Genomic DNA, 15453 nt, shown 5'->3' on the forward strand with positions numbered 1-15453 from the left:
AACTATAGGACCCTACAGGGTGTAAGCAATGTTTTCTAGCATGCCAATGTCCTCAACAGTTGTTGAGTGCAGCGGTTTTGGCTGAGTTTTTGCAGTGCTTCCAGTCATTAAACATTTCTGAGTATTGGGGAAACCATGATTCTTTCAATATGACTGCATGTATATTTTTCAAGGTTAAAAATGAGACATGAAATATATTATCCACCCTGTATTTTTCCCAAAATACATGTCACATAATGGAACCAACATTGAAATTCATTGAAAGACCAACATAGTTAAGCAGGGACAGTTGGCTTAACAACCATCGGAATGAAGGAAATGTGATTTTTTTTTTTTTAAAAAAGTTGCATGTCATTTATTCAGATAAAACCCATGCAACTGGGAGAAAAAGAAATGGTCTTATTTTAAAAATGACTGTAGCTATTTGTGGATCTTACTTGTGGCATCCAATTAATGAACTACATAGGAGATGGTGACATGCAATCCATTGCTTTTGCTACTGAATTGTGGGAATTGTTTAACTTCCTTAGTTTTGACATGTAAACGATTCCAAAAATTTGTAGTCAATGGGAGTGGTCCCCCGCCCCTGCTGAAGGCACAGGTTTAAAAATGTGGCTAAGAGAACACATTTTTCTTTTCTTCAAACTGGTGCATACCCTGTTGTGGAAAGGCACACAGAAAGCAGGGGGCCTGTAAAATTACTCGCGTACATGCTCCATTTTTCTTGCAGATCTACCACGCCTCATTTACATGTGCTTCTTTCCATGATTGAATACAGAGGCTGCGGCACTGAAAGAGCTAACTTTATAAATAGCCCTCTTTCCTTCAGAGGGGGTTACTAATGAATAATTAGTTCCACAATTGCGACTATAATCAGGTAAATTATCTGCAGACGTAGCAGTTACTATACGGCTTATTTCCCTGTGCAATTAGCAAACACGCTGCAAGTCGGGGCTTGTTCCCATGATCTCTTTTGTCTGGAGACTGTTAATCCTTATTGATTACCCATGATTAGCAACTCTCCTGGGGTGGAGGAAACTAGAACTGTGTGTACCCTACCCCTCTGTTGTTTCTACCAGCAGCCGGCATCAGAATTAAACCCATCGCAAGGAAGCGATTACTGCTGTACAACAAACCCTATTGAAGTTTTCTTGAAGATGGACTTCTGGCAAGCAATGGGCTGCACCTCACAACGGTTGGGAGGAATGTTTTTGCCAAAAATCTCAGAAACCTCATCAGGAGGGCTTTAAACTGACTAATATGGGGGAGGGAGACAGTGCTCCTGAAGGTAGGAATCTATCAATTGATGAAGATGATCATCCAAATGTCATAGACCAAATGGAGCAAACAGCACGCAGACCTAGTGGTGGGAGGAAAAAATCCTTAAATAAGAGACACGGGGGAATGATTAATGGACTTCAATGTCTGTACACTAATGCACAAAGCATGGGAAATAAACAAGATGAGCTTGAGCTCTTGGTACAGCAAACTAAATATGACATAATAGGCATCACTGAAACCTGGTGGGATAAGTCCCACGATTGGAATGTAATAATGGAGGGATACGATCTATTTCAGAGAAACAGACCAGACAAGAAAGGAGGAGGAGTGGCGTTATATGTCAGGGATGTGTATACCTGTGAAGAGATCCAAGATTTAGAACCTCAAAGCCAAAGTGAGAGCATTTGGGTCAAAATTAAGGGAGAGAAGAATAACAGTGACCTCATTGTGGCAGTTTACTATAGATCCCCAAGCCAAACGGAGGACATAGATGATGCCTTCCTGGAACAGATGGCCAAGCATGCAAAAGGAAGGGAGATAGTAGTAATGGGGGACTTCAACTGCCCGGATATTTGTTGGATGTAAAACTCAGCCAAGAGAAGAAGAAGAAGAAGAGTTTGGATTTGATATCCCGCCTTTCACTCCCCTTCAGGAGTCTCAAAGCGGCTAACAATCTCCTTTCCCTTCCTCCCCCACAACAAACACTCTGTGAGGTGAGTGGGGCTGAGAGACTTCACAGAAGTGTGACTGGCCCAAGGTCACCCAGCAGCTGCATGTGGAGGAGCGGATACGCGAACCCAGTTACCCAGATTACGTGACTACCGCTCTTAACCACTACACCACACTGGCTCTCAAGAGCATAAGGTCAAACAGATTCCTCACTGGCCTTGCAGACAACTTCATTGTCCAGAAAGTGGGAGAAGCGACAAGAGGAACAGCCATTTTAGATCTGGTCCTAACCAATGTTGATGACCTGGTTAGTGGGGTAGAAGTGGAAGGATCATTAGGCGCGAGTGATCATGCTCTTCTGAAGTTTACTATACAGTGGAAAAGAACAGCCAAGCATACTAGGACTCAATTTCTTGACTTTAAGAAAGCCGACTTCATAAAACTTAGGGAAGTGCTGGGTGAGATCCCATGGACAGTAATACTAAAAGGAAAGGGAGTTCATGATGGCTGGGAGTTTGTTAAGAGAGAGATAGTAAATGCACAACTTCAGGCAATACCAATGAGACGGAAACATGGAAGGTGCCTAAAGAAGCCAGGGTGGCTATCTAAAGAACTTTTAACTGAGTTAAGATTAAAAAAGGATGTGTACAAAAAATGGAAAAGGGGGGAAACCACCAAAGAGGAATTCAAACAAATAGCCAGCACGTGTAGACACAAAGTCAGAAAAGCTAAAGCACAGAATGAACTCAGGCTTGCTAGAGAGGTTAAAAGCAACAAAAAAGGCTTTTATGGGTATGTTCGTAGCAAAAGGAAGAACAAAGAAACAGTGGGGTCACTCAGAGGAGAAGATGGTGAAATGCAAACAGGGGACACAGAAAGGGCTGAACTCCTCAATGCCTTCTTTGTCTCAGTCTTCTCCAATAAAGAAAACAATGCACGACCTGAAGAATTTGGAGCAAATGATTCAGCAGAGGAAACACAGCCCAGAATAACTAAGGAGATAGTACAAGAATACTTGGCTAGTTTAGATGTATTCAAGTCTCCAGGGCCAGATGAACTGCATCCAAGAGTATTAAAAGAACTGGCAGATGTGATCTCAGAACCACTGGCAGTCATCTTTGAGAATACAGGCGAAGTCCCGGCAGACTGGAGGAGGGCAAATGTTGTCCCTATTTTCAAAAAGGGGGAAAGAGAGGACCCAAATAATTACCACCCAGTCAGTCTGACATCAATACCAGGGAAGATTCTGGAGCAGATCATTAAGCAAACAGTCTGTGAGCACCTAGAAAGGAATGCTGTGATCACCAATAGTCAGCATGGATTTCTGAAAAATAAGTCATGTCAGACTAACCTGATCTCGTTTTTTGACAGAATTACAAGCCTGGTAGATGAAGGGAATGCAGTGGATGTAGCCTACCTTGATTTCAGCAAGGCATTCGACAAGGTGTCCCATGATATTCTTGTAAAGAAGCTGGTAAAATGCGGTCTTGACTATGCTACCACTCAGTGGATTTGTAACTGGCTGACTGACTGAACCCAAAGGGTGCTCATCAATGGTTCCTCTTCATCCTGGAGAAGAGTGACTAGTGGGGTGCCACAGGGTTCTGTCTTGGGCCCGGTCTTATTCAACATCTTTATCAACGACTTGGATGATGGACTCAAGGGCATCCTGATCAAATTTGCAGATGACACCAAACTGGGAGGGGTGGCTAACACCCCAGAGGACAGGATCACACTTCAAAACAACCTTGACAGATTAGAGAACTGGGCCAAAACAAACAAGATGAATTTTAACAGGGAGAAATGTAAAGTATTGCACTTGGGCAAAAAAAATGAGTGGCACAAATACAAGATGGGTGACACCTGGCTTGAGAGCAGTACATGTGAAAAGGATCTAGGAGTCTTGGTTGACCACAAACTTGACATGAGCCAACAGTGTGACGCGGCAGCTAAAAAAGCCAATGCAATTCTGGGCTGCATCAACAGGAGTATAGCATCTAGATCAAGGGAAGTAATAGTGCCACTGTATTCTGCTCTGGTCAGACCTCACCTGGAGTACTGTGTCCAGTTCTGGGCACCACAGTTCAAGAAGGACACTGACAAACTGGAACATGTCCAGAGGAGGGCAACCAAAATGGTCAAAGGCCTGGAAACGATGCCTTATGAGGAACGGCTAAGGGAGCTGGGCATGTTTAGCCTGGAGAAGAGGAGGTTAAGGGGTGATATGATAGCCATGTTCAAATATATAAAAGGATGTCACATAGAGGAGGGAGAAAGGTTGTTTTCTGCTGCTCCAGACAAGCGGACACAGAGCAATGGATCCAAACTGCAGGAAAGAAGATTCCACCTAAACATTAGGAGGAACTTCCTGACAGTAAGAGCTGTTCGACAGTGGAATTTGCTGCCAAGGAGTGTGGTGGAGTCTCCTTCTTTGGAGGTCTTTAAGCAGAGGCTTGACAACCATATGTCAGGAGTGCTCTGTTGGTGTTTCCTGCTTGGCAGGGGGTTGGACTCGATGGCCCTTGTGGTCTCTTCCAACTCTATAATTCTATGATTCTATGATTCTAAGTTCTCATGGGCTGGCTGGCTGGGTGAATGCCATTCCCCAATCTGAATGTGACTTGTGTTCGTCCGGGTAAGAACAGCAGCAACAATAACCTGAGCTAGACCATGATTGGGAACCGGGCAGCCTGCAGTTCTGAAGTGACTAGCAATAGCCTTTACAGTGGTACCTCGGGTTAAGTACTTAATTCGTTCTAGAGGTCCGTTCTTGACCTGAACTGTTCTTAACTTGAGGTACCACTTTAGCTAATGGGGCCTCCCGCTGCCGCTGTGCCACCACCGCCCGATTTCTGATCTCATCCTGAAGCAAAGTTCTTAACCCGAGGTACTATTTCTGGGTTAGTGGAGTCTGTAACCTGAAGCATCTGTAACCTGAAGCGTCTGTAACCCAAGGTACCACTGTATGTGTCTTGCAAGCACTCGCTATACTAAATCCACTTTCACTTTGATAAGCAAGGGTTGCTACTGCACTAGAGACCCCGAGGCATTGCTATTCTGCAATTAGCCAGAAGTGAAATTAAAATTCCACACAGCACTGAATATAAGGCTACATTAACTTGCAATGCTCTCCCCTACGGCCAATGATAATCTATAATGTTTACTCAGAAGATCACGCCTGTTCAGCAGTGACCCCTTCCAATGTCAGTTAAAAACATTTCTCCATCTAGGGTCTGCCTTTTACTTTTTCCTGGTAATGACAGTTAGTCATTACTGGTTTTCTTTCATTTCCCCACCTATTTGTGCGTTGTTGTTTTTAGCAGAACAGTGTTGTAATTTTGCCCTAAAAATAAAAAAATGCTGAAAGGAAATCAGTAATTAAAATCCTTTAAGAGTAAACACAAACTGACTAAGAAGCAACTCGTAACTAATATCCCAGTTTTGATGAGGAAGGAACAATTAAAAAAACAAACTGAACATGCAAACAGGAAGTAGTTCATTGAAGGTACAGTAGCCCTTAGAAACTTCAACAGGGCTTTGTCTGTCTACATAGAACAACTGGATTTACAACAGCATTTTATAGTTGGAAGGAAAATGTCTGAACAAACTCCAAAAGGCAAGTGAACACAGGGTGGCAATTCTGAAAAAATGCAGAAGTAATCTACATTTGTGGCCATCATGATGGTATAAAAGCACATTATAATCATCAACATCATCATTAAAATTTCTATACCTTCCCTCATCCAAGAAGGCCCCATTAGCTAAAGTGGTGCTTCAGGTTAAGAACAGTTTCAGGTTAAGAACGGACCTCCGGAATGAATTAAGTACTTAACCCGAGGTATCACTGTATTATTTTAGCTGAGATGGCTACCAAAAAGTTATACAGATTGAAAATGGACAAAAACTATATTCTATGTTTGCTTGGACATAAAACTGGGACATTTACATACTTGAAAAAAATATCTCACTACTGCATGCCAGTGAAAGGGTTATTTCTTCACTGCCATCGGGATTTAAGTGCAATTTCTCCCAATAGACACTTTTCTGTAAGCACATTTCTGAGTGGTGAGGGGTTTATTCGCAATTGCCCAAATCGAAAGGCTGCTGGAAGCCTTGGAGATGGGCTATGGAACATGTTTGCTGGGCACCTATCCCTTTAGGGATGGCATAGAAAATTTATTTTGTTTGTGTTTTAATGAGAAGTAACTAAGTCACACTATATGAACAAATATAAGATGTGAAATGCAATTAAACTTTGAAAATTGCACTGCTCTGAATTTATGTATATGTTGGGGAAATGTGAACATAAAGATTGCTTGCAAAGATGTGCATACAGAAAAGTGTCTATTGGGAGAAATTGCACTTAAATCCCGATGAATTATTATGGGGGTTGTTTTCGGGGGGGGGGGTGTTAATCGCAAATTGCTGTGGAAATGTGGAGCAGTGAATTTAAGAGTGGAAAAATGAGAGAGAAACAGAAATTAACAGATATTTTGTCTAGCCTCAATGCCATTGAATCTAAAGAATTATACAGTTGTACCTTGGAAGTCGAACTGAATCTGTTCTGGAAGCCTGTTCAACTTCCAAAGCGTTCAGCTTCCAAAGTGCAGCTTCTGATTTGCTGCAGGAGCTTCTGAAAATCGTTTGAAAACCGGAACAATCACTTCTGGGTTTGGATCGTTTGGGAACCGAAACATTCAAGTCCAAAGGCATTCGGCTTTGAGGTTCCACTGTATAGTCTGATTCTACGGCAGGGATCAGCAACCTAAGGCCCATGGGCCAGAAGTGGCCTGTGGAGGTCATTTGATCAGCCCACGAGTCACAGGCGCGTGAGCTCTCTCACACACATGATCCGACCCACGGAGGGGTCTCCGCAGGACCGATCCGGCCCAGACAAGATAAACCTTGCTGGCCCCTGTTCTATGGGATCAATTTCGGTTCTTGAGGCCTGAAAATTTGGACAAGATGCTGGAAGCTGTGCAGCTAACTATAGGGTCTTGCAACCCTTGTCCATCATGATGCATTTGAGTGAGTGGGTGCATCTCCTTGCATGATGGGGAGGTGACTTGAAAGAAGCCATAGTTGCTCCTGGAAAATATCTATCATGGGCTGGAGGCTTATGAGAGCTTCCCTTCAGTCCCAAATGTCCACTTTGTGGGGAAGGTGCTCAAGATGCAACTGCATTAGGTGTGGCTGCAGGGGTGCTTGTTGCAGGGGTGTGCCGGATGAAAGAGAGATTTTGCGAGGGGGTGGTTCTTAGGTCTGGGAATTAGGTGGCTTATCTGTTCTGGATGTGGCTGCACTCTCCCTTAAGGTACAAGTGCATCATCTGGGATATTTTTATGAAGAGCTGTTTTAAATAAATACAACAAATCGGAAATCAGCACATACCTATACAGCTATGCTGCTTGTTTTGGACATTTGGAACGAGGGAAGCGCCTTTCAGCAAAAGCACGAAGAGGAGCACAAAGTTGAAGGAAGGAGCCATTTTCCAACGCATTCTCATTCTGGAAGTAAAAACATAGAGGAAGGGTGGGGGAAACTTCTCAAAATCAGCATTGACATAAGTGAAATTCTTAAGGACTGATGTCATTAAATCTCATGGAGGGAGACCCGAGTGCAGGAGCAATGCACGTGGTTCTTGCACCTGAGGAGCTGAGGTAACCGAGTGCTTTGCCAATAAAGAACCAAACTTCCAGTCGCATGTTCTCACTGGGTTTGTGTGCATGCGTGCATACCTTTGGGACAGAGAATCTATCCATTTCGGTTTCTCTCGGTTTCTCGGTTTCCCAATCTTACATTCAGCTCCCCACATTTCCACATCAATATGCAATTTTTAAAAAGCCATCATGAAATTCATTAGCATATAAACACCTTTGCATGCTATCTTGCCTAATATGCACATTATTGCAAAGCAACTCCCCCCCCAATGTATTTTTGTACCCACTTATATGCACACTACCCTGGTATATGCATTTGTGTAAAGGTAAAGGATCCCTGGACTGCTAAGTCCAGTCAAAGACAACTATGGGGTTGCGGCGCTCATCTCGCTTTCAGGCCAAGGGAGTCAGCGTTTGGGTCATGCAGTAGCATGACTAAACCGCTTCTGGCGCAACGGAACACTGTGACGGAAACCAGAGCGCATGGAAACACCATTTACCTTTCTGCCACAGCGGTACCTATTTATCTACTTGCAGTGGTGTGCTTTCAAACTACTAGCAGGAGCTGGGACAGAGCAATGGAAGCTCAGCCCATTGCGGGGATTTGAACCATCAATCTTCTGATCGGCAAGCCCAAGAGGCTCAGTGGTTTAGATCACAGTGCCACCCACGTCCCTATGCATTTTTGTACACACTACTTGACTGGAGAACTGAGTTACAAAATCAGGGTAACTGCAAATTTCAAAGGATGGCTGTTGTTTTGGTTCTCATCTTGTTTTGAAAAGTATGAATTTGGCAAGTTCACATTTAACTGTGAACTCAGTTGAATTTCTCCTGCATCCCTCTCTTCGTGCACTACTTTTAATTTCCCACCCCTAAAACTTGGATATGGTTGCATGCTGAACTTCAGTCATGGGATCTAGAACTACACACAGCAGCTGTTATCATGTTTGTATTCTAAGTTTGTATTCTAAGTTCGACTTGGCAAATCTTCCCTGGAAAGCCTAATTTATGATGCAACCTGTCTGGGAAAATTAATGAGAAAACGCCTAGATTTTATTTCATTGGAACTGAGAATGATGGCGTGTGCCGCTCGAGGAGGACTTTGGATCAGCGTGTGAGAATTTATTGCAAACAAAAGACTTACCAGCTTTTTTAAAAAAAAGGGAGAGCCTTACAAAGTTCACACAGAAGCATAATATTGCTTACTTTAACTCGCCTGTGGAAACAACTCAGAGGCTATTAAGAAGAAAAAGGATAACAACAAGAAGATTGAAAGATGGGACTGGTGAACACTAAAAGCAGCAGAAATATGAGATGACTGGACCCTTACTGAACTCGAACCATGGGAACCCCCAACAAAAATATATAATTTGGCAAAATATTTGGACTTTATGATATGTATTGGTATAATTTTGAATGATTAATGTGATATGATTGGATTGTTAAATGGAAAACTCAATAAAAATTATTTTTTTAAAAAAAGAACTACACACAGCAGCAGTTGTCTCTAGCAAAGCTAATCACAAAGTGGTTACTAGATTTTGATGCGAATAGATGCAATGACAGGCAAAAAACCAGCAGGCACTGCTTCTCCAAACACAGCATCTTTTTGTCAGGGACAACTGTGGATGGTGATTTTTGCCCTCAGAAGCCCCGCTTAGAATCAAGAGAAGTGCCACCCTAAAGACAGAAGCAGTTAATGCTGCAAGAAAAACTATTGCCAGGACATGGGAATCATTACAATTATTAATGGTGGAGCCATGGTATAATGCAATTTTGCCAACAGCATTTTGGAAAAAACTGACACAGAAAGTAGCAAGAGCCAAAAAGAATTTTTATGCGGTCTTTTTTGATTACAGAAACGAGGTATATGGTAGAATACTACCCATAGTTTACAGCACAGTTTGGCTTGCATGCAGTACATATTTAATTATTTCCCCTTCCCCCATCCTATAAATTCCTGCAAATTCTAATTCTAACTGATATGAAATACCTTTTGCTTATGGTCACCCGTCTAAGCAATGCACGTTACTACACATAATTTCGTATCTGTAATAATTTTGGCATACACGCTTCAACACCAACCTTGTGACTATGTTCAGAAACGTTTGTTGTTGCGCTGTTTTTAATTTTCTGCAATTGTTGCATGTCATATGCCCTAATGTAAACAAAGCTATATTGCAGTGCAGCCATGTTAAGCAGTTTGAAGGTGGAAATGAATACAAACTACGTCACCAAAAAACAACCCAGCAGCAAAAGCCGCATGCCTTACCAGTAGTTTCTGCAGCAGTGTCTCCTAATAAAATAGCAACAGCGAAGAAAAAACGCCTCCTGATAAGAGGAGTCTCTCACAGAACTGGCTCACTCTTCGTTTTCCTCTTCCTCTTTTCTTGACAAGTGTGGTTTGGTTAGCAGGGTGTGGAACCCGGCAACAAAGTTCGCTGTTTGGGGTTTTCTCATAAACTTCATTCATCTGAAACCAAAGCGTGAGGCAGAGATATGTTTACTGACCAATTCAAAATTTGCCTTACCCCTTGATCCTATGAGTCTCTAGTGACATCAGCAATGCGTCTTGCAAATACAGTGGTACCTCGGGTTACATACGCTTCAGGTTACATACGCTTCAGGTTACAGACTCCGCTAACCCAGAAATATTACCTCGGGTTAAGAACCTTGCTTCAGGATGAGAACAGAAATCGTGCGGCAGCGGTGCAGCGGCACCGGGAGGCCCCATTGGCTAAAGTGGTGCTTCAGGTTAAGAACAGTTTCAGGTTAAGAACGGACCTCCGGAACAAATTAAGTACTTAACCCAAGGTACCACTGTATACAGAATACAAATAAAGAGGGAGCATTGCATGACTTACTTGCATGGCAAGGTTGTCCCAGGGAGCAGGCAAGATCTTCCCCACTTGCCAAGATATTTATACTCCCCGTGAGCAACTTGGAGGGCCAACATTGAGGCTCCAGTATTCTCCCACCTGAACCCTGTTTCTAAGCCCTGTTCCTGCAGGTGCCAACTTGGGAGAAAGGTGAGATATAAATGCATTTAATAATATTAATAATAAATCCAGGTTCATCAATGTAAACCAGGCTTCCTCAACCTTGGCCCTCCAGATGTTTTGGCCTACAACTCCCATGATCCCCAGCTAGCAGGACCAGTGGTCAGGGATGATGGAAATTGTAGTCTCAAAACATCTGGAGGGCTGAGGTTGAGGAAGCCTGAGGTAAATTGTGTAACTCAAGGTACGAAGTCACGGTGATGAATAAAGTTGATCAGTTAATAGCTTTTGTCCTGTAGACCTTTCCTAATGGACACCGGAAAATGCCAAAGTTCAAATAAACTGAAAACATTTAATGCATTTCCCATTCTTTAGTCATGCAAATACATTTTTCTTGGCAGCTGTGAACTTTTAAAGATAGTGCTGCTGTCAGATTTTGTATATGGATTATTCAAACTATTCCCTTAAAAAGGAAGAGAGAGAATGTACAGGCAACCGTGAAAAATGGATGCCTCGTTGGTGCATAGCAGTCAGCCAGGTATTCTAAATGCAATATGACATTTCTGTACCGGGTCCACTGATCCCTTTTTCTTCTTCCTCTCAGCTGAAATTCTTGCTAAGGTAGCAGCACATTATAAGGCCTGCATATCCTTTAATCCTCTGAAGAACCTTTTAAACACACATCAGATTATGACCCACAACACCTTGAAGTCTTTTAAAGCTGTAGACCCTAAATTGAAAGGCATTACTCAGAAAAACAATGCTTTCAGAATATGAAGCTTTCAAGGTACGTTTCTCATCTCTGAGGCCATTTTTCCTGAATGCAACACATCCTAATGCCACCACTTAAACACTGATCCTTCTCTGACCCTTTCAAGGAAGGAGAGAGAGATGTTCGTTACCGTTTCATTTTTAATTTGTTCGCTGCCTGTCAACACTGCTGCACGCGACGGAGTTTGCAAGCCACAAAAACGACAAAACATGCAACAAAGATCACACATCCCATAACAATACCATCCCATACAAATATGCCATAATGGAAAAAAAATGACTGTTAAAAAACACACACACAACTTAAATTGGCCAAAGCAATATTCAGTACAGTGGTACCTCGGGTTAAGTACTTAATTCGTTCCAGAGGTCCGTTCTTAACCTGAAACTGTTCTTAACCTGAAGCACCACTTTAGCTAATGGGGCCTCCTGTTGCCGCCGCACGATTTCTGTTCTCATCCTGAAGCAAAGTTCTTAACCTGAAGCACTATTTCTGGGTTAGCGGAGTCTGTAACCTGAAGCGTCTGTAACCTGAGGTACCACTGTAATCCATTGTGGCTGTGTGTGCCCCTGGCCCAGATCTTCACTCTATAGGTGGCCTTAGGTAAACTGATACTCTCTCAGCCTCAGCATTTGAAGATGATGACCTACAACAAAGTGCTGCATTGCGCATTGCTACTGCTCAGGAGACAACCTTCCATTCCACTACCAACAGGTCTCACTCTCACTCACTCCCAAGTGTCAGCCGACTTTCTGTGGTCATTGACTGCGCTTGGTTCTCATTGGGCTTCTTTAATCCGGGGGACGTCCTCCCAACTTAGGTTTCCCCCATAAATTTTTTTAATAGTTCTGCAAACTATTTGGTTCCCTCAACCTGCTGCTATTTCCCTTTTGTGCATTGCTAAAGTTGTTTTGTCCAGCAGCTCTCATGGACTGAACATCACAAACAGAGACACTCAAATGTTGTTGGGTTGCATGTGAGAGAAAGAGAAAGAGAAAGAGAAAGAGAAAGAGAAAGAGGAGACTACAAAGCTCTTCCTTCTAAGACAAGAAAATATCCACAGCAAGGGTGAATGAATGGGATAGCAGCTTTATATTTATATATCCCTTTTCTAGCTACCCCAACCCACTCTAAATCCCCCTTCTAGAGTTTTTCTAAAGGTTTTTGCACTTCTGCAAGCCTCAGGCTAAACCCGAAACTACTGAGAGCTCTATTCTATGCTGCTATGGCTACATAAGTGCCCACAGAGTGAGAACTGTATTGGAAAGAGAATATATTACAGGGCTGTTGGAGGAAAATAAGCGAAGCACCTTATCAGTGCTGCTGCTATTGTCATCTACCAATGCATTATTGGATGCGCCAGACCATTGTCTTGCCTCGGTAATGGGCTGGATGAGAGCCAATAAACTGCAGCTCAATCCGGATAAGACCAAGGCACTGCTAGAAGGTGGCTCCCTGGTTTGCGATAACTCGCTACGTCTAAGAGATGATGGCGAAATGTTTCAAGTTATCTGAACTGAGATATAGTAGAGCTTGTAAGTGAGCATACAGAATATATTATTTAAAGATATCCAAAGGTCATCTCTGGAAACACACATGGAAAGAACACCCAGAGAAGGAAACAATGTGAATTGTTCATGTACTAATGGCAGAAGTTTCAAATCAATGGAGGAACTGACGTTTGTGGTGCTGAGTGAATAGGGAGAGCAAGGGAGCAGAAGTAGCAGAACATAGAAGAATGACTCAGCGGGATCTTGTTATCTATATATATATATCCACAGATAAGAATATATACATATATAATACACACACACACACACACACACACACACACATATATATATATATATAAAAATTGTATTTTTCACACCATAACACGCACCCGACCATAACACGCACATAGTTTTTAGAGGAGGAAAACAAGAAAAATATATTCTAAACGAAACAGTGGATGTATGATTTTGGTGGTTCATGCTGTGGCCACAGCCATGTGATTTGACGGTGAGTTTGGGGTAGCCCAATGCAAAAATCCTGAGGATCCATGAGGATCAGTGCTTTGTAACCACATTTTTGCACCACTGCAGCCCCAGGCAACAGTGGGAGCGTGGCTTTTTTGGTGCAAGCTGTAGCCACGGACATGCTATGTGATTTGATGTGAATTTGGGGTGACCCAGTGCAAAAATCCTGAGGATCCATGTGGATCCATGCTTTGTAACCACGTTTTAAGTGGGGAGGGAAGGAAAAGCACTCAAGGGACAAGGAGCACGCATGGGGTGTGTGGAGAAGGATGCTGTTAATAATGCAGAAGAGGGGTATAAGAGGAGAAGGCTCCTCTCCCACTTTGTTCCTTTAAAGGCTCTGCTTCTCTCCCTCCTCCTCGCTGAAAAACTTTGCTGCTATTTAGCCAGCTGAGTGGGGAGGAGAGAGGGACGGGGAGCCTGCTTGCAAAAAAATTTGCTGCTATTTAGCGAGCTGTTCTCTCCCTCCTCCCCGGCTTGCTGAAAAAAACAGCTCCGGACTCCTGTAAGCGGCTCCTCTCCTCTCCCGCTTTGCTCCTTTAAAGCAAGCAGGCTCTCTGTCCCTCTCTCCTCCCCATTCAGCGGCTCTTCTCCCGCTTTGCTGTTTCAAAGCGAGCCACGGAGGAGGGAAGGAAGGGGAACCATGGATCCTCTGCTCACGACTGCAGCAGATCCCCCCGCCATCCGTAGGCATTCGCTCCATAACACGCACAGACATTTCCCCTTAATTTCTAGGAGGGAAAAAGTGAGTGTTATGGTGCAAAAAATACGGTATATATATATATATATATATATATATATATATTTGTTGCAGGAAAGGTTGCTCTGTATGTCAGAGACCCTACAGCTCCTTTCCCCAAACAAAAACTTAAATCAGCCCACAAATTCACTATGTATAGAAATGCCAGCCAAAACTGGGAACTTAAGTATGGAGGAATACTATCGCCCTGATCAAACTCTGATGGTGATAGGAAGGCAGTCAAAGAAGAAGTGGACATTTGAAACTGGCAATTTCAGCTATTCTTGTATTGATTGGTTGGGTAAATGTACGTTTTGGTCTTGACAGAGGAACATTTCACCCCCCTTGATGCAACATATGATTGTGACTTGAGGAGAGAAGCATTAGGCAACTCCGTTTACTTCCCTTCCCGACACATCCCTGTACGGTGTAGGGAGAATTTTTTGTTTTTTTGTTTCTTAAACTCACCTATTTATTTAACAAGATTTATATACCACTTATCTGTAGATGAAACCTCCAAGTCGTTCACAAAGAATATAAGCCAAGTGACCCTCTGCCTCAGTTGTTTCCTTCTGCAATTTCTGTCCTTTTTCACGTCTATTATAACTGCATTTAAGTCACATCCTGACACCAACTCCCCATGTTTGAAAGCCTCAGGTCCTCGTACACCATTAGGGAAATGGACAAAACCTGGTCCTTGCCAATGTTCCCTTTATGGTGACATAACCGCCTCGTGGGACCCAGGAAAATTGCTTCAAGAACAAATAAGCATTTATGAGCAATCATGACTGAGCCCACCCAAGAGTGAGATGTTCCTGCGGCCAGATACTGCTCTTTCAATCAAGAAGCTTTCAAGGTGGCATTCAAGCCTCTTTTCTTGTGTGTTTCTTCGCCATCTTGCAGTTTTTAAAAGCACCATTTCTATTTCATTTTACAAAGATATGTATGTACATGTTTGCTAATTGCACAGGGAAATAAGCCGTATGGTATCCTAAGTATGTAGAAATCACTGCCTTATATCTCTGTTTATAGTGGTACCTCGGGTTACAGATGCTTCAGGTTACAGATTCCGCTAACCCAGAAATAGTACCTTGGGTTAAGAACTTTGCTTCAGGATGAGAGCAGAAATCGTGTGGCGGCAGCGGGAGGCCCCATTAGCTAAAGTGGTACCTCAGGTTAAGAACAGTTTCAGGTTAAGAACGGTTAAGTTCTTAACCCGAGGTACCACTGTATTTCCAAACTGATAGACACTCAACCACTGTTCACTATTAGAGGGAATGATGATATTGGGGATTTACATAATCCGGCATCT

General features: G+C 42.9%; 1 protein-coding gene across 3 annotated transcripts in view; it reads right to left on the reverse strand.

The window, feature by feature from the left end:
- Positions 1-10090, reverse strand: part of AOAH (acyloxyacyl hydrolase) — a 92148-nt gene extending 82058 nt beyond the window's left edge. For all 3 annotated transcript variants that reach the window (XM_053409961.1, XM_053409963.1, XM_053409962.1), the window contains exons 1-2: positions 9886-10090; positions 7342-7457 (exon numbers count right to left, since the gene is read on the reverse strand). In XM_053409961.1, the coding sequence (XP_053265936.1) occupies positions 7342-7456 (115 nt within the window). In that variant the 5' untranslated portion in view covers position 7457; positions 9886-10090. The remainder of the gene's footprint in view (positions 1-7341; positions 7458-9885) is intronic.
- Between the last annotated feature and the right edge of the window lie 5363 nt (positions 10091-15453).

This window comes from Podarcis raffonei, chromosome 12 (genome assembly GCF_027172205.1).
Source record: "Podarcis raffonei isolate rPodRaf1 chromosome 12, rPodRaf1.pri, whole genome shotgun sequence".
NCBI classification, from domain to species: Eukaryota; Metazoa; Chordata; class Lepidosauria; order Squamata; family Lacertidae; genus Podarcis; species Podarcis raffonei.